Source organism: Myotis daubentonii, chromosome 5 (genome assembly GCF_963259705.1).
Source record: "Myotis daubentonii chromosome 5, mMyoDau2.1, whole genome shotgun sequence".
Classification (NCBI taxonomy): Eukaryota; Metazoa; Chordata; class Mammalia; order Chiroptera; family Vespertilionidae; genus Myotis; species Myotis daubentonii.
This window is the reverse complement of record NC_081844.1, coordinates 4,967,736-4,994,386: the sequence shown is the minus strand read 5'-3', so window position 1 is coordinate 4,994,386 and position 26,651 is coordinate 4,967,736. Positions and strand designations below refer to the sequence as shown.

The following is a 26,651-nucleotide window of genomic DNA, read 5'->3' as shown; positions in this document are numbered from 1 at the left end:
AGATTTCCATTCTATTTTAACCCTTGAATTAGACAGGCTTTTTTAGACACTGCTTTTTTTTAAGCGTTTTGATTTACCTACATATGTTGGAAATTTTACTTTTCTTCTCGCATATCAGAATTTTTCTCTGAAAGGAGGTGGGGGATGGTGGTCCCTAAACCAGCTCAAGTCCTGAGGGTCTGAACAGATGCAGTCAAACCACCTCTGCACCAGTCTGCCTGGAACAGGTGGAGACCCAAAGCCCCTCCTTGTCTGGATCATTCTGAGCTGCATGTATCTGTCCTTAGATAGGCTCAAGACCAAGAGGCCCCAGGACCCACTTCTTGTGGATGAGTCAATGGAGGTTCTCGTAGTAATGTGTCCCAGTGCTCAGTAGGCAAGGGCTCTCAGAATTCCCATCTGAGTGGTGACTCTCCTGAAAGTAGGCAGTGCATTATGGGGGCCTCAAGCCACTGGCACACTGACAGCCCTGGCTACACAGAAACCTCAGGTAACCCAGTCATCTAAAGCCTTCAGTAAATGAACATGAACCGGTGACTCCTGAAATTGATACTCCATGGCCTCCCTCCTTTCTGCCCACTGGGCAAGCCCTGCTAGAGACTGGCCACTCTGAAGGATGTGTGAGCTTTTCTGATGATGCCTTTCATCAGGCCAACCCATTTCCCAATCCTCCCTCTTAAAAAAAAAAAAAAACTGTCTGGCCCAAATACCACTGTTACCTCTTCTTCCCCACCAATGATGATGCTCACTTTCCTCTGAGCACTGCATTTTAGTTCAGCATCCATTGGGGTAGCTTTGCTTATGGACGTTCTCTCTTATATATCCTTTATTTACTCCTCCTGCCCAGTGCCCAGGACAGTGGACTGTGCCTAGCACATTCTCAACAAGAATTAGCTGAATATATTAACCCAAGTCTATGGAGAGAATCATGTTTGCCAGTGCTGCATGTGGAGAGGACAGAGCAAATGTAGTAGTGACATTCCAAAGTGGGAGTTGAGTGACAGAAATATATTATCCCTTTCCTAGTTCCATCTCTACCCTCTCTGTCTAAATTTACTGATGAAGGTTTATAGACAAAGTGAAAAAATTATACTCCTAGAGAGAGGAATGTAAACTTTGTGGCAAGATACACGAAGTCCTAGAGAGAGCAGGGACACGATCTGGCAAGAGATTCTTCCCTTGTAAAAGCGTGAATTTTGGAACCAGAGAGACCTGACAGGGAATTCAGCCTCTACAGACTGGCCCCACTCAGACTATTCTTGGACAGGTTACTTAACTCTCAGAAGACTCTCATTTCACCCTTTGAGTTACCTAGTGAACAGCTTTATACAGAGTTAATATTTTGTTAAATTTTATCAGTTCCTAACAGAACTGTTTCTGTGGTGACTACCATTAAGAGCTTGCCCATTCCCAGGAGTTATGATTCAGCACCAGTATGTGAGGTTCAATCCATGTTGCACTTCTCCTGGTGGAGGTACCACCTCACTTCTAGCGAGACCTGAGCTGTTAGCCCTGGGGGATGAGCCCCTGCTGCCCTCCGAGGTTTGTCTCTGGTATAACGTACCCATAAAGATGTGACACAAACAGCTTTCCCTGCATACTGCTCCATCTCAAGTCCAGGCACAGCCTGTTTACTTTTGAGGGATTTCTTTATTGGAGTTCCACCTTACCTTGCCACAATTATCAGTCTCTTCATGGCCAAGAGAGTAAGCCCTGAACAACATATTCATAATATTTTACAAAAGACAATACACACATGTAGTGCATAAAAGCTTTACAATAACAGTCCAACACAATCATTTTACAAGATTAAGAAGCATGAATTTCCTATGCCCTGATTATTGGTACTTAGTTTTTTCATTTCTACAATAAAATGCTCTCCTTCTCAGCATTCCTATTCATAGGAATCCCTGAATCAATTCTTTTTGTGCAAATTCATAATGATGTGTCCTGTTAGTACCTGAATGTGCTGTATTTCTCTCCATGGCACAACCTTTTATTTGTAGGTTTTCACTCATTACACATTTATTATTCATTGAGGGGGGTTTATTTGAATTTTAAAAAAATTTTCACCCACTCAACTAGTGTATCACATTATAATAGCATAATCTAATCAACCTGTCTTTTTTTTTAAGAGGTTCTCTCTTATCTTACACTCTTTACTTTCCCCACAAAATTCAAATTTTATTCCAAAATTTGTCATCACCTCCTTCCCAAACCATTCAATTATATTAACTTTTTATCCCATGATCACTGTTAAATAAATTTATATTCCCTGAAGCCTCTCTCTCCCTGAATTTGCCTTTTGGAGGACCTTCTTGGGATTTTCCCACTGACCAATCTATAATTGGGACTCAAAGCTATACCTGAATGTCCCACACTTAGATTCACAGAACTTACCTAAATATGAACTTTCTAATGGTGACTGTGTGACTTCTAATTGAAACCCTCTTCTCATTCATATGTTTCCTTGTCTTTCCAGAAATCTCTGCTTATTTTGAAGGTTTTATTTTAACATTCTATCATTTTGATAGGTTTTATCCCCAGTATGAAACGTAGGGCTCAACTACCTTGACATTGGAGGCTTCCTTGCTGGCTATGACTGAAGCATAGAAAAGATCACGGTTTTGTTTATACCATGTAAATTATAAGCCATGAACAAGGACCTCAGATATTCTTACATTCACAGGATTGTTCTTCCATTTGAGTTCTTTGAGACTTGGTAAGCTTTGCCTCCTACAGAGACAAGCTCATTCTGGTCCCATCCAGAACATTCCCACCCTCATGAGTTTTCCTTTGTGAAGTGCCACTGTAACTTCCCACATTTGGCACATTTAAAGATTCCTCCCCTGTATGGATTACTTTATGCTTGGTGAGATCTGATCTGATATTAAAAGTCTTCCCACACTCACTACACTTGAATGGCTTCTTCCCAGTGTGGATCCTTTTGTGTTGGTCAAGAACAGATCTATAATTAAAGGATTTCCCACACTCACAATTATAGGGCTGCTGCCCACGATGGATGCTTTTATGGTTGATAAGACTCGAGTGTGAGATGTAGGCCTTCCCACACTCATCACATCCATAGGGTTTCTCGCCTGTGTGGATCCTTTTATGCACTGTGAGGCCTGAGCTGTTCCGGAATGCCTTTCCACAACCATCACATACATAGGGCTTCTCCCCTGTGTGGATCCTCTTGTGTTGAGAAAGAAGTGAGCTGTAACTGAAAGATTTCCCACACTCAACACATTTGAAGGGTTTCTCCCCAAGATGAACTCTTTTATGGCTTATAAGAGTTCTGCTTGAGAAAAAAGCTTTTCCACATTCATCACATGTATAAGGTGTCTTGCCAGGGTGGGTACTTTTATGGTTAATAAGGCTTGAGTGTGAGATGTAGGCTTTTCCACACACATCACATTCATAGGGTTTCTCCCCAGTATGAATTCTTTTATGCACCTTAAGGCTTGAGTTGTTTCTGAAGACCTTCTCACACCTGTCGCATTCATAGGGTTTTTCTCTAGTGTGAACCCTTTTGTGTTGAGAAAGGAGTGAGGTGTAATTAAAAGATTTCTCACACACATCACATTTGTAGGGCTTCTCCCCAAGATGAATTTTCTTGTGGTTTATAAGGGTTCGGTATGTGATAAAGGCCTTTTCACACTCCTCACACTTATAGGGCTTTTCCCCAGGGTGTACACTTTTATGATTTATAAGGCTTGAGAGTGAGATGTAGGCTTTCCCACATTCTTCACATTTGTAAGGTCTCTCCCCAGTATGGATTCGTTTATGTACTTTAAGACCTGAATTATTTCTGAAGGCTTTTCCACACTCATCACACCCAAAAGGTTTCTCCCTCGTATGAATCCTTTTATGTTGTTCAAGGGCAGAGCTATAATTGAAAGATTTCTCACAATAGCTACATTTATAGGGCTTCTCCCCAAGATGGATTCCTTTGTGGTTTTTAAGGCTAGAACGTGAGATATAGGCTTTCCCACACACATCACACTTGTATGGTTTTTCCCCGGTGTGGAGCCTCCTGTGGACTTTGAGACCTGAATTGTTTCTGAAGGTTTTGCCACACACATCACATACATAAGGTCTCTCTCCAGTGTGAATAGTCTTATGTTGAAGAAGAAGTGAGTTGTAGCTGAAAGATTTTCCACACTCCTTACATTCATGAGCTTTCTTCCCAGGGTGAATGCTTTTATGGACTGCAAGGCCTGAGCTATAGCTGAACGCTTTGCCACAGACATCACACTTGTAAGGTTTCTCTCCCGTGTGGATTCTTTTATGTACAATAAGACCCGAGCTATTCCTGAAGGCCTTCCCACATTCATCACATTCATAAGGTTTTTCTCCAGTGTGGATGACTTTATGCTGAATGAGGAGAGAGCTATAATTAAACGATTTCTCACACTCATCACATTTGTAAGGTTTATCTCCGAAATGGATGCTTTTATGGTTTAGGAGTGTTCTGCAAGTAATGAAGGCCTTCCCACACTCATCACATTCATAGGGCTTTTCACCTGTGTGGATCCTTTTGTGAACCCTAAGGCCAGAGCTATTACTAAAAGTTTTCCCACAGATATCGCATTCATAAGGCTTCTCCCCTGTGTGGATCCTTTTGTGGACTCTGAGACCAGAGCTATTCCTGAAGGCTTTCCCACACTCGCCACATTCATAGGGCTTCTCCCCAGTGTGGATCCTCTTATGCTGGTCTAAAACAGAGCTGTAGTTGAAAGATTTCCCACACTCATCACATTTACAGTTCTTCTCCCCAGAATGGGTGCTTTTATGGTTTATAAGGCTGGAATAGGACATGTAGGCTTTCCCACATTCCTCACACTTATACGGCTTCTCCCCAGTATGGATCCGCTTGTGGACTCGAAGGCTCGAACTGCTCCGGAAAGTCCCTCCACAGTCCTCGCACTCATAGCGTTTTTCCCCAGTGTGCATAATTTTATGTTGAATAAGGCGGGAATTATATTTGAAGAATTTCCCACACTCATCACATTTATGAGATTTCTTAAAAGCACTGGTTTCCTGCTTCAGATGGGGATGCGAATTTCCATTGATGTTCTCCACACATTTGCCTTGTTCACTGCTTCTCTGTTCTATAGGGATGGTCTGGTATGTAACGTGCTTTGAGCTCAGATGTAAGCTTTTCTCAGATGCCTTGTCTTTCTGTTCTGTCTTTATATTTGCTGTGTTCTTGGCTTTTCCAATCTTTTCCCTGATGCCACTTTTGTCTTCCATCATTCTTTTTCCCTCAGGCTTTTCCAATTGGCTCTCTACCTTGCTATCCCAATCACAAGTTTCACCAACCTCAGATTCCTGCATATGATCCTTGGGAAGACCTTCCACTTTTAGCCACAGAGATTCTGCATTTCGGACATTTTCACACTTTTCAGTTGATTCCTCATCCTCAGTGCCTCTCGTCTTGAAATGTGACACTAAACCAAGAAAATGAAAATACTTATTCACTTTGTTAAGAAGAAACTGGAAGAATTACATCCAAATTCACTCATTCACTCAAGTGTTTTAACTGCTGGGATACAATGGTGGACATGCCAAAATTTCTGATGCTATAGGGCTAATGTTGAAATGCTGGAGCCATGGATTTTCAATAAAACAGAGAGCTTTTCTAGCATAGGAGTGGGATGGTCCAGCCCATGGGCCACGTAAGTCCCAGAAATCATTTGGTCTGGCCCTCTCAAGGCATTAGGGGTGAGTTAATACAATGTTTGACTAAATATAGCAAGCTAATTTTGAAGTTGATAATTCTGTATGGCCCACAAATGATGTTATAAATATCCAAATGGTACTTGGCAGAAAAAGGTTCCCCACCCCTGGTGAGGGTGAGTTAAAATGGGTTGAAATAATGTACAGAACCAGGGGCAACATTGATCGGTTTTTAAAAAATGACACCAAGTCATGGAAAAACAAACAGAGGGTAGAAGAAATCTCTAAAAAGGAGGAGACAGATTAATAAGACAAAAGTTAAAAAGACATAATCAGCAGAAGACAGGCAAAACTAAAGAAGAGGAGAAATAGGTAAGTGGAAGTATTAGGGAGGTGGTTGTAAAATCATGAGGATAGTCACGTTAGAGATGATACAGAAAACAAGCCTGTTGGTTTGGCCTCCTGGACTTCCCCTCCAAGGAAAACTCTGACCCTGTAAAATGGCCAGTTAGGGTAGCCAGGGAGGAACTCTACATGGAAGAGGACACTCTGGCCTGCCAGGCAAAAAGACTTTCACTCCTACTTTATGAAGAGGCTAAATACAGTCAGAGAATATCAAAAATCAAAAGCAAAAACACAAACCGTTAGGCAAAGAAAATCATTCCGCCTGGGTTCAAATACCTAGCTGTGTGTCTTTGAGAAAGTTATTTAACCTCTTTGAACCACAGCGTCCTCATTGGTGAATATTAAATGAGAACATATGTAAAGTGTTGAGAACAATGTCTGTCACTTGGTGAAGTGCCATATGCTATTATTACTTACTTACTTACTTATTTATTTATTTATTTATTTATTTATTTAATCACATATGAAAATGCTCTCTTCACTAAGCTATTTTGATATTTATTTGAGGTCAGGTCATTAGATCATATTTGGAACCTGAAGATAAAGCACAGGACTCAGGAAAGGTAAATTCCTTTCCCAAGTTTAGGAGCCAGACAGTGTAACTTTGTCCCTGTGACAGTACTCTACACATAGCTGGCACTCCATCAGTAGCCACCTACTGACAAACTGATGCCTAAGAAACACTTCTAAGTTCCTTATCCCCCAACCTTAGACAATTAAACATTTGTGATTAGACTTAGTTAAAATATGGATCTCTCCTCTTACTCTGGGTATCAGACTCTCTTGGGTCAGTACTCTGGACTTCTGTCAGTCCTACTTAAGAAACTCTATATGTAAACATAAGGAGGAAGCAGAGGCAATAAAAGTGGACATGTATAAAGAATGACACTTATGATCCAACTTATGCTCATGTGACTGTAATGATGAACTCAATTAAAATTAACAGAAAAGGAAAAGAAGCTAGGAACTCAGAATATCACTAAAATAATTTAAAGAAAAAACATCCCTCAGCAGACAGTAAACCAAAGGTGGTTCAGCTGAGAAAGCTTCACAGAATGACACATGATGTTAGGTAAAAAACCTTCAGAGGTTCCTGAGAAATGGTGGCACAGCCTAGTTCCTTGCTCCATTTCTTTATACTTTGGGCAGAACAGTCCATGTCACTGGCTGAGCAGTGAAATTCCAGAATCATCAGCACCAACATCTTTTAGCTGTGCTCTGAATCCTGCTTCCACATACATCAGGGACTCTGCTCTATCCATTCCTTTTAGCCTACAGACATAAAACCAAATCCCCTAAAATAAACACACAAAAATTGCTAGAGAAAAAACAGAAAAGGAAGAGCCCTGAGGGGAACTAGCCATACTAGGTATTAAAGTATAGCACAGCCCTAGCCGGTTTGGCTAAGTGGATAGGGTGTCAGCCATGGATTGAAAGGTCCTGGGTTCAATTCTGGTCAAGGGCATGTACCTCGGTTGCAGGCTCAATCTCTGGCCCTGGTCAGGGCACATGCAGGAGGCAATCAATCAATGTGTCTTTCTCACTTCTTTGTTTCTCTCTCTCTCCCTCCCTCCCTCCTACTCTCTAAAAATCAATGGAAAAATATCCTCAGATGAGGATTAACGACAACAACAAATACCATAAGCAAAATCAAGAAATGAATGACGTGGGAGAAAATATTTACAACATACATCATACGTAAAGGCTAATACCCTTAACATAAAAACTATTTTCAAAAGCTGAAGAAAAATAGACTAGAAATCCTACAGAAAAATGGGCAAAAGATCCAAACAATTTACCAAAAGAAATATTAAAATGGCCCTTAAATGTTATGTTTTTAATTTCACTCAATAATAGAATACAAATAATTAGACTAAAATACTAATTGTCCCATTAGATTGGCAAATATTCAAAAGTTTGACAATCTATTCAGTTGTGAGGCTGTGAGGGAAACAGACACTCTTATATATTACTGGGAATACAAACTGGCATAACCTCTGCTGAGAGAAATTTGCCAATCTCAAACACACTTCAATCCAAAAATCCCATATAGGAATTTATAGTGAAGATACACTTCCAACAATACAAAAGTATATATGCAGAGTCTTATTCATTGTAGGATTATTTGTAACTACAAAATATGGAAAACTACCTACATGTTCACACACAGAAGAGGGGTTAAATAAGCTATGGTACAAATACAAAACAGAGTACTAGAAAATAAGGAATAGCTTTATAATTGACCAATAAGGAGCAATTTCAAGGATATATTGTATAGTGATGTTACAAGATTCCAGGGCAGGAGGAATAGGGAAACTGAGACAGGTAAAGTAAAACAAGGCCAAACGGTGTGGGCAATTTGCAGCCAGCTTGTAAATAATAAGCCATTATCTTGCCCAGCCAAGGACACTTGAAGGCAAGTGGTTAAAAACCTCCCTAATGAGAGAATACAGAAAGGGAGGGACAAAGGGGAAGGGAATAAAAGAGGCTATTTTACTCCCAAAGCAGAAAAGCCAGCAGTCTTAGGCTTGGCAAGATAAAGTTGCCAGGTGCTTCTCATGAATTCTGGGAAGGCCACAAGAGAGGAAAAGGGACCTTGAGAATTACTCTGCACCAAAATATTCAGCAGAAGGAATCTGAGACCTATAGACAGGAGGCTATGTAACACCTTGGACCCCCACCCAACTCCCTCTTCAGATGAGCTGAGAGCCCTTCTGCACTTCATGAGCCAGATGAATAGGTTTGCTGGCTTTGCTTCTTAATAAAGGTGCAGCTTTAATAAACTGGCTTTTCACAATGCAATGATCTCTTATATAAATTCACTTATATGAGAAAAGGATCAAAGTTGGGGACAGCCTTCTCCCACTGATTGAAGGGGATGTCTGGTGATAACTCTAATGTCAGTGAGAGGTGCCTCTAACAGTGAAAAAGCATCTATGTCAATGTTTTGTTTAAGAAAAATAAGAAAACAAGCACGTATCTGTTGGTTGGTTGGTGTTTTTTTTTACAATAATGAGAATAGCCAGAAAACAATAAAGCCCATTACACCTCTAAGGGGTGGGGAGGGTAGGATAAAGCAGAATGGATAGGGGAGAAAAACACTCTATACACAGCTTTTTGTATAGTTTTAATTTAATTTTTTAAAATTTATTTATGTATTTATTTATGTGTTTATTTATTTATTTATTTATTTTTGGTTAATTCTCACCTGAGGATATTTTTCCATTGATTTTTAGAGAGAGTGGAAGGGAGAGGGAGAGACAGAAAGAGAGAGAGAATTAACAATGTGAGAGAAACACACTGATTGGCTGCCTCCACATGCACTCCCGGACTAAGGATTGAGCCTGCACCCAAGGTAACGTGCCCTTGACCGGAATAGAACCCAGGACCCTTCAGTCTGGGTGAGCCAATGCTCTACCCATTGAGCCAAACTGGCTATGGCAATTTCAACTTCAGACTTGTTAAACTGAAGGAATTCTAATGCTTCTTATAGGTAGGACCCCCCAGAAAATGACTGATTTAATTACATTCATTTTTGCCACTCATCACCCTAATTGGGGAGTTGTCCAGGCTCTCCTGAATATCTTGCAAACAGCAGATGAAAGATTAGTAATAGGTAAGGCTACAGAGGAAGCCTGCTGACTCCATCAGAAGAACCGAAATGAGACTCCAAACCCAGCAGGGACCAAGCCTCTCACTGAGCCAGACTGGGACCAAATAATAGAGGCCTGGTACATTTGGAGCATTAGAAAAGATGCATACTAGGAGGTTAAAAAAGGTTTGAATATTATACAGATGTATAGCAAAAGCCTAATGAGGACCTCCCTGAGTTTTTAGAGAGGATCTATCAGGCTTCCTGGAAGTACAGGGATGTAAATCCCCAGGATGCTGAAAATTCACAAATGGTTAACATCACTTTTATTGGACAGAGCGCCCTGGACATTAGGAGAAAGCTTCAGCGGATAGATGGAGTTCTAGGAATGAATCTGTCACAATTGGTGGATATAGCCTTTATGGCATTCCATGGAAGAGAAGCTAAAAATCAAAAGCAAGTGATGGTTTTCCTAGAAACTGTCCAGGGAAATCAGAAAAGAAATCAGTGGCAGGGAGCAAGGAAAGCAGACCACTGGGCTCCAACCAATGCGCTTATGGTAGGGAAGGACATTGGAAAAAGGACTATCCCAAGAAAGAAGAAAAGAATGCTCCTAGGAAGGGAAAGGGGAATGATCCCCAATGCATGATAGTTGCGTGCAAAAGAGACTCAGATGAGGAATGAGGCGGCCCAGGAGCTCCTTTAGATACCTTCCCATCTATACGAATAATAGGGTAAAATGCAAATTGTTGGGACGCCCTCATGCGTAACAACCGATCAGCTGGAGGCTGCCTGTACAGCAGGCACGGGTGGGCGGGGACTTGCAACGTTGGGGATGGGGGCGGGGCCGCGGCAGAGGCCTCTAGGCGCCTGCGCCAGGGGTCCGCAGGCCTCCCCCGGCTCTGGCCTACCTCTTTGGGGCAATCCGAGGAACCCCAGATGGGTGGGTGGGGCCTACCTCTTTGGGGCGATGGATCACAGGGCTCCTGCACTGTGATAGGGCACATGACAGGTTGGGGGATCCCCCCGCCCCGAGTGCACACATTTTGTGCACCAGACCACTAGTCCAGTGATGGTGAGCCTATGACACATGTGTCAGAGGTGACATGCAAACTCATTTTTTGGTTGATTTTTCTTTGTTAAATGGCATGTAAATATATAAAATAAACTAGAGGCCCGGTGCACAAAAATTTCTGCACTCGGGGGGAAGGGGGGGATCCCTCAGCCTGGCCTGTGCCCTCTCGCAGTCTGGGACCCCTCAGGAGATAACGCCCTGTTGGCTAAGGCCTGCTCCCGGGTGGCAGAGGGCAGCCCCAATCCCTAGGTGCAGCCCCTGGTCAGGCTCAGAGCAGGGCCGATTGGGGAGTTGGGGTGCCGCCCCCTGTCACGCACAGAGCAGGGCCCATCAGGGGGGTTGGGGCTCCTTACCCTGTCACGCACAGAGCAGGGGCGATCAGGGGGTTGGGGAGCTCCCTCCTGTCACGCATGGAGCAGGGCCCATCAGGGGGGTTGGGGAGCTCCCCCCTGTCACGCACAGAGCAGGGCCCATCAGGGGGTTGAGGAGCTCCCCCCTGTCACTCACAGAGTAGGGCTGATAGGGGAGTTGGGGCACCACCCCCTGTCACACACAGAGCAGGGCAGATCAGGGGGTTGGGGCGCCGCCCTCTATCACCCACAGAGCAGGACCGATGGGGAGGTTATGGCTCTACCCCATCACACACAGAGCAGGGCCCGTGGCGGGGGGGGGGGGGGGGGTTGGGTGTTGGGACAGCGCCCTCTATCACCGACTGAGCAGGGCTGATCAGGGGGTTGGGGCACTGCCACTCTCACATTCAGGGCAGGGCCGATGGGGAGGTTATGGCTCTACCCTGCCACACACAGAGCAGGGCCCGTGGGGTGGGGATGGGGGGGGGGTTGGGGCGCCGCACCCTGTCACACACAGAGCCGCAGGGCCATCAGGGGGTTTGGGCGCTGCCCCCTGGCACACTGATCCTGGTGCTGGGAGGCATATTACCCTTTTACTATATAGGATAGAGGCCTGGTGCATGGGTGGGGCTGGCTGGTTTACCCTGAAGTGTGTCCTGGATCAGGGTGGGGGTCCCCACTGGGGTGCCTGGCCAACCTGGGTGAGGGGATGATGGCTGTTTGCAGCTGGTCACACACCCTTCAGGGTGGGGGTCCCCACTGGGGTGCCTGGCCAGCCTGGGTGAGGGGATGATGGCTATTTGCAGCTGGTCACACACTCTTCATGGTGGGGGTCCCCACTGGGGTGCCTGGCCAGTCTGGGTGAGGGGCTGAGGGCTGAAGCTCCCAACTGCTCCTTTTTTTCTTTTTCTTTTTTATTCTGGGCCAGCTTTAGCTCTGGCTCCAGCTCTGAGGCCTCTGCTGCTGAAAGCAGGTATCTGTTTTTTTTGGGTTCTATAATCGAAACATTGTATAACTCCAGCTCTTAGATCCCACAGAGCAGGTTTCTGGGGTTTTGTTTAGCTTCTATATTTGTTACAATGTTTCAAACTGCAGGCTCAGAGGCCGGCAAGGCAGGCGGGGAACGTTGGTTTCCTCCATCACTGAAGCAAGCAAGCCCCTCGTGTTAGTTTCAAGCTGCCTGGCTGCCGGCCGCCATCTTGGCTGGCAGTTAATTTGCATATCGCCCTGATTAGCCAATGGGAAGGGTAGTGGTCATACGCTAATTACCATGTTTCTCTTTTATTAGATAGGATATCAAAAATATAAGTCTTTGTTTTACTATGGTTGCAAATATCAAAAAATTTTTATATGTGACACGGCACCAGAGTTAAGTTAGGGGTTTTCAAAATGCTGACAGGCCGAGCTCAAAAGGTTCGCCTTCACTGCACTAGTCTATTATAATTTCCCCACAGGAGCTCTGGCTACAATTGACAGCTGGGAACGAATTAACTGACTTTCTCCTAGACATGAGGCAACTTAGTTTTAAATTCTAAACTAACAAAAAAGTTCAGCTACCACTGCAGTTACCGGAGTTATGGGAAAGCTACAACAGCAGACTTTCCTTAAGCCTCTTGAACGTCAACTTGGAGATTTGAAGTTCTAAGGAGATGCTCAAAAAAAAATGATGGGGGCATGTCATAGACCACAAGAGCCAGCTTGAATACCCAATTCAGGGTAATTAAGTACAGTAATGAATTGCAAGCCATTAATTTAAGTGATCATCCCCAAAAATATCATACCCATTCTAATAGTTATTAGAATATTACTGACTATATTCCCCTTGCTGCACATTACCCACCCATAAGTTTACTATAACTACCAATTTCTACCTCTAAATCCCCTCACCTTTTACACCCATCCTCCCAACCCCTCTCCCATCTGGCAACTGTCAAAATGTTCTATCTTTGAGTGTTTCTGTTCTGCTTGTTCACTTATTTTCATTTTAGATTCAATTGTTTGATAGATATGAATTTATTGCCATTTTATTGTTCATATTTTTCATCTGTTCTTCTGCTATTTAAAGAAGACCCTTTAACATTTCATGTAATACTAGTTTGGTGGTAATGAATTCCTTTAGCTTTTTCTTATCTGGGAAGGTCTTTATCTGACCTTCCACTCTAAATGACAGCTTTGCTGGGTAGAGTAATCTTGGTTGTAGGTCCTTGCTTTTCATCACTTTGAATATTTCTTGCCACTCTCTCCTAGCTTGCAACGTTTCCATTGAGAAATTAGTTGACAGTATTATGAGCATTCCCTTGTAAGTAGGTAACTGCTTTTCTCCTGCTGCTTTTAAGATTCTTTGTCTTTAACTTTTGGCATTTTAATTATAATGTGTCACCCTGGCCAGTTTGGCTCAGTGGATAGAGTGTCAGCCTGTGGACTGAGGGGTCCCAGTTTCGATTCTGGTCAAGGGCATGTACTTTGGTTGCGGGCACATCCCCAGTGGGGGGTGTGCAAGAGGCAGCTGATCAATATTTCTCTCTCATCAATGTTTCTAACTCTCTATCCCTCTCTTCCTCTCTGTAAAAATTAATTATATATATGTCTTGGTGTGGGCCACTTTGGATTCCTCTTGTTTGGAATTCTCTGTGCTTCCTAGACTTGTATGTCTGTTTCTTTCACCAGTAAAGGAAGTTTAGTCATTATTTTTTCAAATAAGTTTTCTATTTCTTGCTCCCTCTCTTCTGACACACCCACAATGCAAATGTTGATACACTTGAAGTTGTCCCAGAGGCTCCTTACACTATTTTCATAACTTTGGATTCCTTTTTTCTTTTTTTTTTTGGTGAAACCAAATCTTTATTTTTTTTGTTTTGTTTTTTGCTATATGCACATTTATTTATTTATTTATTTTAATTAAATCTTTATTGTTCAGATTATTACATTTGTTCCTCTTTTTTCCCACCATAACTCCCCTCCTCCCAGTTCCCAGCCCACCCTCCGCCCTCACTCCCCACTCACTGTCCTCATCCATAGGTGCACGATTTTTGTCCAGTCTCTTCCCGCATCTCCCACACCCCTTTCCCCCCCCAAGAATAGTCAGTCCATTCCCTTTCTATGTCCCTGATTCTATTATGATCACCAGATTATTTATTCACTTGATTCTTAGATTCACTTGTTGATAGATGCATGTTTGTTGTTCATAATTTGTATCTTTACCTTTTTCTTCTTCTTCCTCTTCTTAAAGGATACCTTTTAGCATTTCATATAATACTGGTTTGGTGGTGATGAACTCCTTTAGCTTTTCCTTATCTGTGAAGCTCTTTATCTGACCTTCAGTTCTGAATGATAGCTTTGCTGGATAAAGTAATCTTGGTTGTAGGTTCTTGGTATTCATCACTTTGAATACTTCTTGCCATTCCCTTCTGGCCTGCAAAGTTTCTGTTGAGAAATCAGCTGACAGTCATATGGGTATTCCCTTGTAGGTAACTGAGTTTCTTTCTCTTGCTGCTTTTAAGATTCTCTCTTTGTCTTTTGCTCTTGGCATTTTAAAAAAATATATTTTATTGATTTTTTACAGAGAGGAAGGAGAGGGATAGAGAGTTAGAAACATCGATGAAAGAGAAACACTGATCAGCTGCCTCCTGCATACCCCCCACTGGGGATGTGCCTGCAACCAAGGTACATGCCCTTGACCGGAATCGAACCCGGGACCCTTGAGTCCGCAGGCTGATGCTCTATCCACTGAGCCAAACCGGTCAGGGCGGCATTTTAATTATGATGTGTCTTGGTGTGGTCCTCTTTGGATTCCTTTTGTTTGGGGTTCTCTGCGCTTCCTGGACCTGTAAGTCTATTTCTTTCACCAGGTGGGGGAAGTTTTCTGTCATTATTTCTTCAAATAGGTTTTCAATATCTTGCTCTCTCTCATCTTCTGGTACCCCTATAATTCTGATGTTGGTACACTTGAAGCTGTCCCAGAGGCTCCTTACACTATCTTCGTATTTGCGGATTCTTTTTTCATTTTGTTTTTCTGGTTGGGTGTTTTTTTGCTTCTTCGCATTTCAAATCTTTGACCTGATTTTTGCAATCCTCTGGTCTGCTGTTGGGAGTCTGTATAGTATTCGTTATTTCAGTCCATGTATGCTTAATTTCTAGTTGGTTCTTTATCATAACATCGAGGATCTCATTAGATTTCTTGAGGATCTCACTACATTTATCGGCGGCCTCTAGACAGTTCTTAAGAGACCTTAAAAGTGTGGTTCTGAACTCAATATCCTCCATTGACAGTTTTGTCCTGTTTCTTTGTCTCCGCATTTTTTATGCTTTCTTGGTGCACCCCCTAGTGGTCTTTGTGTGCAGTCTTGTTGTAGTTAAGCCTTGATTGTTGTCGGCAACACTGAGGGTGATTTGACCTCCAGGCTAACTGGCTATGAGAGTCTGCTGTGTCTGCAGTGGGAGAGCTTCTGTGCTGGATCTCTAGGGCGGTGCTAATTTAGCGTTTGCCTGAGGCTATCCGGCAAATGGCTCTGTGCAGGGCTTGGGCGGGGCGGGTCCCCGGGGATCTACAGGGCGGGCCGGAGCGAGCAGTTATGGCTGCTCTCAGTCCTGTCCCTAGGGGCTCTGCCTCACAGAGTCCCAGCAACCACTGCAAACCTCGGAGAGAAAGCTGCCTTCGAGTTCCAACTGAAGCCAGACAGTCCCGCTTCTCCCGTTTGAGTCTGGGTCCCTAGAGACTCGCCTGGATCTGGAGCTCAGAGTCTGAAACTCCCTCCCAATTGAAAACAACAACCGCGCCCTCCGCCTCCAGCCCGCTCCGCGTGCACTCCGCACCTTAGTATTTCACTTCAGCACTGCGCCTCCTCTGAGTCTGGGTATGATATTCTCTTTCCTCCTAGTTGTAGAATTTCCACTCAGCCAGCCTTCCTGTGGTTCTGGATGATGTCCATTCCGTCTTTTAGTTGTTTTTTGAAGTGGTTGTTCGAGGCAGCAATCTCCGGCGTTAACCTATGCCGCCATCTTGGTTTCCTCTCTGAGACTCCCTTTTTCTTTTTGCTCTTCTCATTGGGTCTTTTTTGCTTCTTCATATTCCAATTCGCTTATTTGATTCTCAGCATCCTCTACTCTACAGTTGATTCCCTGTAAATTATTCTTCAGTTTGCAGGCCGACACAAGCCACTGAGCCAAACTGGCTAGAGCTCCTGTAAATTATGCATTTCAGTGAGTGTATCCTTCATTTCTGACTGGTCCTTTTTTTATATTGTTGATGACGTAAGTTCCTTGAGCATCCTTTTAATTATTGAACTCTGTATCTGGTAGTTTGCTTCCTTCCATTTCATTTAGTTCTTTTCTGGAGATTTCTCCTGTTCTTTCATTTGTGACATATTTGTCTCTACTTTTTGACTGCTTCCCTGTGTTTGTTTCTATGTATTAGGTAGAGCTGCTATGTCTTTCAGACTTGGTAGAGTGGCCTTGTGTAGTAGGTGTCCTGTAGGGCCCAGTGGCTCAGCCTCCCATTACTTGAGCTGGGCACTCCAGGTGCACCCATGTGGGTTCTTTGCACTGTCCTGTTGTAGTTGAGTCTTGACTGTTATAGGCATCACTAGAACTGACCTCCAGGCCAGTGGTTCTCAACCTTCTGGCCCTTTAAATACAGTTCCTCATGTTGTGACCCAACCATAAAATTATTTTCGTTGTTACTTCATAACTGTAATGTTGCTACTGTTATGAATTGTAATATAAATATCTGATATGCAGGATGGTCTTAGGCGATGCCTGTGAAAGGGTCGTTTGACTGCCAAAGGGGTCACGACCCACAGGTTGAGAACCACTGCTCTAGGCTAATTAGCTGTGAGGAGCAGCTGCAACCACAACAGAAACACTGTTGTGCAGGAGCCAACCCTATGGAGCAGGAATTGTTTCAGTGGGATTTTGGTGCTCACCGAGTACACCCCTTGCATGTGTCATGGAGGTAGTAGGTTTGTAGTCTGGTGTGGTCTGAAGCTAACCACCATGTGCACTGGTTCTGGAGCCTCCCAGGAGATACAAAGTTAGCTACTACCTGTGCCCTGCCTGGGATCTTCCAGCACAAACTACAGAGGAATCTGTAAATGGCTGCTTCTTGTATTGGGCTTAGAGGTGTCCAAGAGAGGCCATACTGTGAACCAAGGCAGGCCTCCACTAATGCCAGGCCTGGAGCCCCTTATCAAGAGGTATGGCCCATGCTGAGGCCAGCTGCTGCTTGTTTGAGAGATTTTAAGAAAGTCTGAAGCATGAGCCAAAACACATCATTCCTATGGAAAAACCACTGGAAATAGCTTGGGTGGGGGTCTCAGGGAATCACCAGGGCAGGGGGCACAGTGTGAGCCAGACTGATAGAGACTCAGATATGGTGTCTGACTGTTGATTTTGTGTCAGCAAAGGAACAATGGCCTCTCCCAGTACTTTTGTCTGGGAGTAAGCTGTGGCTCTTCCACAAAATACCTACTTCTGCGCATGGGCCACGCAGTTTCAATCGCATTGCACATGCACACCCACACATGGTATTTTGTGGGAGCCACACTCAAGGGGCCAAAGAGCTGCATGTGGCTCGCGAGCCGCAGTTTGCCGATCACTGCCTTATCTAATCAATCTGATTTCTTCTACTCAGACCACCCTGCACTAGCTTCTTTCAAATCAGGCGCCAACTCCCCAGCCTGCTGTTCCTGGCCCCATTCCACCTAGAACCATTCCTCTCCTGGCTTTACACTCTTTCCTGGGCAGCTCCATGCATAAACATGGCTCCTATCACTTCTACAAGCTATCTCACAGAGCCTTATCTCTGGCCCAGACCCCCCTCTTCAATTACAGACCCTCATATCCATTCCTGTCCTCCCCAGTTACCTAAATCAAAAGGGCTCTTCTCTTTCTCTCACCCCTATACAGTTCTCAAGTCCCTATGCTCAACTCATTCCTACTGCTGAGGCCTTAGTTTAGGCCCTCCTAAATTTCCCTCTGAACTTCTGCTGTAGTCTCCCTACCTTCATTCTTACCCATATCCAATTCTTCCTCCAACAGCTGTCAAGAGTTTTTAAAAGTGCATACGTGGTCATTCCCCAATGCCAAATCTTCTCAAGCTACTTAGTGTGGCACTTGAAGCCTTCTGCATGCCGTCACTTGGAGTGACTTGCTTGACACTAAATGGGCCATGCTAAAGAATCCCTCTCTGCTACTGCACTCACTGGTCCTCAGCCCTGATGGACCCTTTCCCTTGACTCTCTTGCAGATTAATCCTTAATCCCCTCCATGTCCTCTGGGATTCTCTATTTAATTTACTGCTGACTAGCTGGTGTACATGATCACAAATACCTCATTGCTTACCCCTCATAAATAATCCAGCATTCTCCTTGTCCCAGCTCTATTTAACCTCCTCTGTTTGGGTGTTCCATTACCCAACATCATTCACCCAATCCTCTTAATGACTGAAATCAAAACACATCAATATAAAAGTACATCTTCACTGGAAAGAGATGGTTTGCAATGAGATTCATATTTATCAATACTGAGACTAAGAAAAGGTACAAAACACAGGCAGGAAAGCACCAAGACATATAAAACTAGCACTAAAGTAAATGCTGACACTATGGCTTGAATTTCTGTTGCCCCCCCCCCCAAAATTCCTATGTTAAAACCCTAATCCCCAAAGATGAAGGAATTAAGAAGGAACCCTGTGGGAGATTCTTAGGACATGAGGATGGAGCCCTCTTGAATGGGATTAGTGTTCTTATAAGAGACCCTACAGAGATGCCTTGGTGCCCTGATCTTGGGCCTCCCAACCTCCAGAACTGTGAGAAATAAATGTCTGTTGTTTATAAGGCACCAAATCCACAGTACTTTTTAAAATATATTTTTATTGATTTCAGAAAGGAAAGGATAGGGAGAGATAGAAACATCAATGATGAGAGAGAATCATTGATCAGCTGCATCCTACATGCCCCCTATTGCGGATTGAGCCCGCAACCTGGGCATGTGCCCTTGACCGTAATCAAACCCAGGACCCTTCAGTCCGCTGCGGCCAATGCTCTATCCACTGAGCCAAACCTGGTAGGGCAAATACATGGTATTTTATTATAGCTAAGGACTAAGCTGTTAAAATGCAAAGGCAATGAAGAGAATTTAATAAATTATTATTCTTGTACACAATACTAAAGATGTAACCTAATATGTTATCTCTTGAGACTGAGTGTTGCCCAAGGAACTTAGATTATGATCTATATCCTGATTTCTCTAGGCACTGGGCTAGTCCTGGGGACTCAAAGATGGGTAAGACAAGGCCCTGTCATCAAGGAGCTTGCAGACTAGGTGAGTTTAGCAGAAAAATAACTAACACATGATAAAAATGGCAGAGGCATACACAGAGCAGATGAGAGAGGAGGCAGAAGGGATGGAACTGCTTAAAGGACTAGGAAGAGCTTCAGGAAGAATAGTTCCAGCAAAGGGAGTGGTGTTTACCACCCTCAGGCATCCAGAACAGAGGGCACAGGCACAAATAGGTAGGTGGGCAAAAACAAGGGCTGCCCCACGGTCTGCCCATCATACTAAGGAGTCCAGACTCAATCGTGAGGAGTTTAAGGCAAAGAAGTAGCAAACTCAGATATGCATGTTGGACAATCACTTACTCCATTAAATCAGCAGTTGGTAAACTTTTCCATAAAGGACTTGATAGAAAATATTGTAGATTTTGTGGGTCACATTTGATTCTGTCATGTATTTATTTATTCATTTAATCCTCATACCTGAGAATATTTTTTCCACTACTTTTCAGAAAGAGCGGGGAGGAGGGTGGGAGGGAGGAAGAGTGAGAGAAACATGGATGAGATAGATACATCAATTGGTTGCCTCCTGATTGCACCTCCACTGGGGCTGGGGACGAACCTGCAACCCAGGTACATGCCCTTGACCAGGAATCAAACCCACGACACTTTGATGTGCGGGCCAACTTTCAAATCACTGAGCAGCACTGGCCAGGGCTGTCATTTATTTTTTTATTAGCTTCTTAATATCCCTTTTTAAAAATATATATATTTTTTTTAATTGATTTTAAAAAGGAAGGGAGAGGAAGAGAGAGAGAGAGAGAGATAGAAACATCAATGAGAATTGTTGATCGGCTGCCTCCTGCACGCCCCCCACTGGGGATCAAGCCCACAACCCGGCATGTCCCCTTGACCAGAATCAAACCCGCCACTCTTCAGTCTGCAGGCCGATGCTCTATTCACTGAGCCAAACCAGCTAGGGCTTAATATCCCTTTAAAAATGTAAAAACCATCCTTAGCTTGCAGGCCATATAAAAACAGACCACAGGCACAGCAGTTTGACAACCTGTAAGGAATCAGAGTTAATTTAAGATGGTGTGATAATGGCATTTTGGTTGTTAAAAATGTCTCTCTTTTTTTTTTTTTTTTTTTTGGTAGACTGAAGCATGGTAGGGTAAAATGGTATTATGTCTATAAATGCTTTTAAAATATTTCAATAAATCAAAAATAAAAAAAGATGAAACAAATGTAGCAGAATCCTGACAACTGTTGCATCTGAGCTATGAGTATATGCAGCTCATTGTACTATTCTACCATCCTGCATGTTTACATTTTTTCATAATAAAAAAATTAAGAGATCGCTCATACTAGTTGCAATGGGAGAATGGAGTAAGGGGACAGAGAACTGAGTCCTAATGTCTGAGGGATTATAATCCAATCATGGGTCATGACCCATGACCTCTGGGCACCTCTGCACTTGTTCATTCATTTCTACCACCAATGCTAGAGAAGCTCGTGCAGACAGTATGAACCTGCCCTACATTCTTGCCATCCCTGCCCCAGAGTCAGGAGCCACTTCTCAAGAGCCTAGACAACTCACCAGAGAGCAACTATGGCTCCCTCTGGTGTAAACTGCGGCCTATTAACCACTTCCTGCAGCAAGCTACAGGTGCAACGTGCCAGCAGCTAATCTGATTTCCACAGTACCAACCATATTTCCCAGGTCAATCTACCACCAAGTGTCACATCTGGATTCTGTATCTTAGGTAGTGTATTTTGACTTCGAGATGACCAAGCCAGCTCTTCTTTCTTCAGAAAGGAAAGAGAAAACCAGAGGGAATGTGAGTACAAAATGTATACCCAGAAGAGAATACTTAGGAAGTGGGAGAATTGGATAAATAAAACGTGGGACTAAGGAGTGAGTGAGAAGTGATATGCAGAGGGTAAGAGAAAAATATAGTTTGTGCTTTAGTTATTACTGCATTTGTAGTTTATGAATATCAGAACAGTAAATGGTTAACATGAGTTGGTTCTATTACTTAAAAGTGGACATAAGGATTCAAGACAATTTTTCCTCAAAGTAAAACATGAAATAGAACATTCTCATACCTGGTAGTGGAGAAGAAATCTAGTCATTCTTGGGAATAAGTTAAGCAAAGGAGGTTCTGAAAGAGAGGCTGAGAGATTTTATGAAGCTAAGAGAGCAAAGACTTGACCTGAAGAGAGTCATTTACAGAATTAGTTTACTAGGCTACTGTCAGACTAAACCTCATAAACACAAGTCTAGGAGGGAAAACTGCTTGGTGGTGGTTGTTTTTTAAACACTACATGTGCTATAACAATGATTTGGTGTACTTAACAATCTACCAATAACTGGCTTAAATGATGAAAAACAAAAATCATTTTATGATTGCTTAATCACTTTTTTAAAAACCCTTGATCAGATATGCCATAGTATGTCACTGAATGCGCCATCATGAGGCAACAAAAGTTGGGGGGGAAACAATGTCCCTGACTAGATCCAAAAAAATTATAGAACATCCAAAACATGGCAAATCCAATTCCACAGCACTACAGCACTGTAAAAAAAAAAAAAAAAAAAAAAAAAAAAAAAGCCCTGGCCAGTTTGGCTCAGTGGATAGAGTGTCCGCATGCAGACTGAAGGGTCCTGGGTTCGATTCTGGCCAAGGGTATGTACCTTGGTTGCAGGCACATCCCCAGTACGGGGTGTGCAGGAGGCTGCTGATGGATGTTTCTCTCTCATCAATGTTTCTCTCTATCCCTCTCCCTTCCTCTCTGTAAAAATTCAATAAAATATATATTTTTTAAAATATATTTTATTGATTTTTTACAGAGAGGAAGGGAGAGAGATAGAGAGTCAGAAACATCGATGAGAGAGAAACATCGATCAGCCGCCTCCTGCACATCCCCCACCGGGGATGTGCCCACAGCCCAGGTACATGCCCTAGACCGGAATCGGACCTGGGACCTTTCAGTCCACAGGCAGACACTCTATCCACTGAGCCAAACCGGTTTCGGCAAAATTCAATAAAATATAAAATATATTTTAAAAAGAAAAAGCTCTTTGTGTTCTGATGATCTCTAAGATCGATTAAGTGGACGAAGGGGCAGAACTTTTAAGAGCGACCTTCCACCCGTGTGGAGAGAAAGGGGAACTAACTACATGCACGTTTGCAGGTATCTGGACAAAGAAATCCTAGAAGGATACATTCAAATAAGTTAAATGTAACTAATGAGGTTGGGCCTAGGAAAATGGCTGCACGGGAGGAAACCTTTTCGCCGATAACTTTTTTAAAAAATATATCTTATTGATGTTTTACAGAGAGGAATAGAGAGTGAGAAACATCGATCAGCTGCCTCCTGCACACTCACTACTGGGGGTGTGCCCGCAACCAAGGTACATGCCCTTGACCGGAATCGAACCTGGGACCCTTCAGTCCGCAGGCCGAGGCTCTATCCACTGAGCCAAACCGGCTAGGGCTCGCCGATAACTTTTTATATTTAAAATATATGAACCATGTGGATATTCTACATATTTAAACATTAAAACACACACACACACCACAAACCCTTGTGCTTTCAAAAAGAAAACACGCCTACTGGCGGGGTAGTCCGAACATCTCAAAGCCGCACCCGCAGCCTGGCACCCCTGCACTTTCCCTCCTCGCTGCGGGGGGGCCCCCTTGCCCTTCTCTCAGGTTCACTCCTCGTGGGCGGAGCCCGCGCGACAGGCCCCGCCCCCGGGCACCCCGGTCTGCATGCAGGTGGCGCTCCCCCAGGAAGAGGGAAGGGAGCACCTCCCTCAGCTCCACCTGCCCCGAACCAGGAGCCTTACACCGTGCCTCCATCCAGGAAAAAGGGGGGGGGGGCGCATCTGACGGCCCCCAGGGGCCCCTCGCAGGCGCGCATTCACGCGCCAATCCCCCGGCCAAACCTAACCGCCAGGGGGCACAGGCGAGGGGCGCGGGGTTGGGGGGGGGGGGGGCCGGAACGGGGGTCGCTCATTTCCACGGCTCCCCTCCCGCCGAGGGCAGGGAAGACTTGAGAAACACGACAGCGGGGCGTTTCTCTGGCCGCGGGGCAGCCCACCGGCCCTGGCCGTTCGAAGGCCGGCGCTGGCGCCCTCGGGGAGTCCGGCGTGTTCCGGGGGCGCCCCACGCGCCTCGCCGCCCGCGGTCCTCCCTCCCGCCCCTCCCGCTGGCGCGCCTCCCGGGGAGGATGGGGACGGGGCACGCTTCCGCCCCGAGAGGGGCAGCCGGGACCGCCCGCAGGGGGCCGCGGCTCGGCGAGGGCCGGGCGGAAGCGGGGCGGCCGCGTACTCACGTACAGGCTGAGGCCGCGCCGCGGGAGTCCGCCGCCAGCGGGACAAAAGCGCGGACGCCCGGGCCGGAAGCACCCTGCGGCTCGGAGCACTTCCGAGTCCTCTCTGGGAGGCTGGAGGACTGACTCGATGGTACCCCCACCACCCAGTTGGGTGCGCTGGGAGGGCGGGTTATTTATTTAGCGCGGGCGGTGGCGTGCGCTCGGGGGCTCGGAGGAGCTACCGGGGAAGCTTCTCGTTTTTCGTGGGGGGGGAGGGGGGCAGACAATAAACAAATAAGTGGCCATCCTATCTAATAAAAGAGTAATATGCAAATTAACCCTCACTCTGTCACAAAGATGGCAGTGGCCACGGAGCTGGAGCGAGCAGGAGGCTCAAGTTGCCCCCAGCGATGAGAAAGTCAAGCTTCCCGCCTGCCCTGGCCAGCCCTGAGCTCCACTCAAGGCTACAAAGTTTCAATTATATAGGGTGTCCCAAAATTCATGCAAAATTTGAATTTTGTGTGAGCATTAACAACAAGAAAAAATAAAAGCCTAATTTTACTTGGTTTATTGAATCAGATTCTAATATCTGTTGTCCTTTGATTTCAGTCCCTTCAATTTGATAAGCATTACCAAGTACCAATCATGGCCCAGGAGCAGGGACAATGAAGACCAATGAAGACCACGACTTTGCATATGTGCCAGCAAAGCCGTGGAGGCCATTTACCCGATGTGCTATTCCATACATAATCCTATACTGTATACTTTATGAATCAATAAAAAATTTACAATTTTTAATTATAAACCTGTGTTTTCTATCAAAATTACTTCTTGCGTGAATTTTGGGACCCCCTATAGAAGATAAATAAATCCCAGATACCTGCTTCCAGTCCCTGTGGCTCCGCTCAAGGAAGTGCTGGGTTGCCAGGAAGCTTCTAGCCCAGGGGTGGGCAAACTTTTTGACTCAAGGGCCACAATGGGTTCTTAAACTGGACCGGAGGGCCGGAACAAAAGCATGGATGGAGTGTTTGTGTGAACTAATATAAATTCAAAGTAAACATCATTACATAAAAGGGTACGGTCTTTTTTTTTTTAGTTTTATTCATTTCAAACGGTCCGGATCCGGCCCACGGGCCGTAGTTTGCCCACGGCTGTAATCTAGCCGGACCAAGGCTACAAAGTTTCCATTATAGAGGTTAAATAAATCCCAGATACCTGCTTCCAGCCCGCGGGCATGGCCAGCCTGAAAACAGCCATCAGCCCCTCACCCAGGCTGGCTAGGCACCCCATGGGAACCCCCGCTGAAGGGGGTGTGACCAGCCTGCAAACAGCCATCAGCCCCTCATCCAGGCTAGCCAGGCACCCCAGTGGGGACCCCCACGCTGAAGGGGGTATGGCCAGCCTGAAAATGGCCCTCAGCCCCTCACCCAGGCTGGCCAGGCACCCCAGTGGGACCCCCACCCTGATCCGGGACACCCTTCAGGGCAAACCAGCTGGCCCCCACCTGTGTACTAGGCCTCTCTCCTATATAATAAAAGGCTAATATGCAAATTGACCCTAACAGCAGAATGACTGGGAATGACTGGTCACTATGACACACAGACACACACTGACCACCAGGGAGCAGACATTCAATGCAGGAGATGTCTACTGGTGGTCAGTGTGCTCCCACAGGGGGAGCTCTGCTCAGCCACAAGCCAGGCTGATGGCTGCCAGCACAGCGGTGGTGGCGGGAGCCTCTCATGCCTCCTCAGCAGCGCTAAGGATGTCCAACTGCAGCTTAGGCGTGGTCCCCACTGGCAAGTGGACATCCCCCGAGGTCTCCTGGGCTGCCAGAGAAATGTCGGACTGCCAGCTTAAGCCGGTTCCCCCGGGGAGTGGGCCTAAGTCAGCAGGTGGACATCCCCCGAGGGGTCCCAGACTGTGAGAGGGCACAGGCCGGGCTGAGGGACCCCCCGCCCCCCGAGTGCACAAATTTTTGTGCACCAGGCCTCTAGTCCTATCTAATAAAAGAGAAACATGGTAATTAGCATATGACCGCTATCCTTCCCATTGGCTAATCAGCGAGATATGCAAATTAACTGCCAGCCAAGATGGCAGCCGGCAGCCAGGCAGCTTGAAACTAACATGAGGCTTGCTTGCTTCAGTGATGGAGGACTCCAACGTTCCCCGCCTGCGGCTGCCGGCCTCTGAGCTGCAACTCTAAGCAACTATGTTACAAATATAGAAGCTAAACAAAACCCCAGAAACCTGCTTTAGTAGCCGGGCTTCAGCCAGCAGGATCGCAACATTGTTTCAAATACAGAAGGTAAACAAAGGCCAGAAACCTGCTTTCAGCAGCGGAGGCCTATGAGCTGGAGCCTCAGAGCTAAAGCTGGCCCAGAATAAAAAAAAAGAAAAAAAGGAGCAGTTGGGAGTTTTAGTCACCCGCCAGCCTGGAAACAGCCCTCAGCCCCTCACCCAGACTGGCCAGGCACCCCAGTGGGGACCCCCACCCTGAAGCTTGTGTGACCAGCTACAAACAGCCATCAGCCCCTCATCCAGGCTGTCCAGGCACCCCAGTGGGGACCCCCACCCTGATCCAGGACACCCTTCAGGGCAAACCAGCCGGCCCCCACCCATGCACCAGGCTTCTATCTATATAGTAAAAGGGTAATATGCCTCCCAGCACTGAGATGAGCGTGACAGGGGGCAGCGCCCAAACCCCCTGATGGCCCTGCGGCTCTGTGTGTGACAGGGGGCGGGGCCACAACCTTCCTATCCGCCCTGCTCTGTTCGTGACAGGGGAAGGCGCCCCAACCCCCTGATCAGCCCTGCTCTGTGCCTGATAGGGGGGAGCTCCCCAAACACCTGATTGCCCTGGAGCTCTGTGTGTGACAGGGTGCGGCGCCCCAACCCCGCCCCCCCATGGGCCCTGCTCTGTGTGTGACGGGGTAGAGCCATAACCTCCCCAT

At 45.4% G+C, this 26,651-nt stretch overlaps 1 protein-coding gene across 2 annotated transcripts; it reads right to left on the bottom strand.

The window, feature by feature from the left end:
* Positions 1-1,636: 1,636 nt before the first annotated feature.
* Positions 1,637-23,818, bottom strand: ZFP62 (ZFP62 zinc finger protein). Of its 2 annotated transcripts, none has more exons than XM_059695615.1 (2): positions 23,723-23,818; positions 1,637-5,453 (listed from the first exon to the last, which is right to left on the bottom strand). In XM_059695615.1, the coding sequence occupies exon 2, from the start codon at positions 5,338-5,340 to the stop codon at positions 2,737-2,739; it is 2,604 nt and encodes an 867-aa protein (XP_059551598.1). In that variant the 5' UTR covers positions 5,341-5,453; positions 23,723-23,818; the 3' UTR covers positions 1,637-2,736. The 2 variants fall into 2 exon arrangements, with proteins under 2 accessions (XP_059551598.1, XP_059551599.1); XM_059695616.1 differs by having other exon boundaries at positions 23,719-23,807.
* Positions 23,819-26,651: the final 2,833 nt, after the last annotated feature.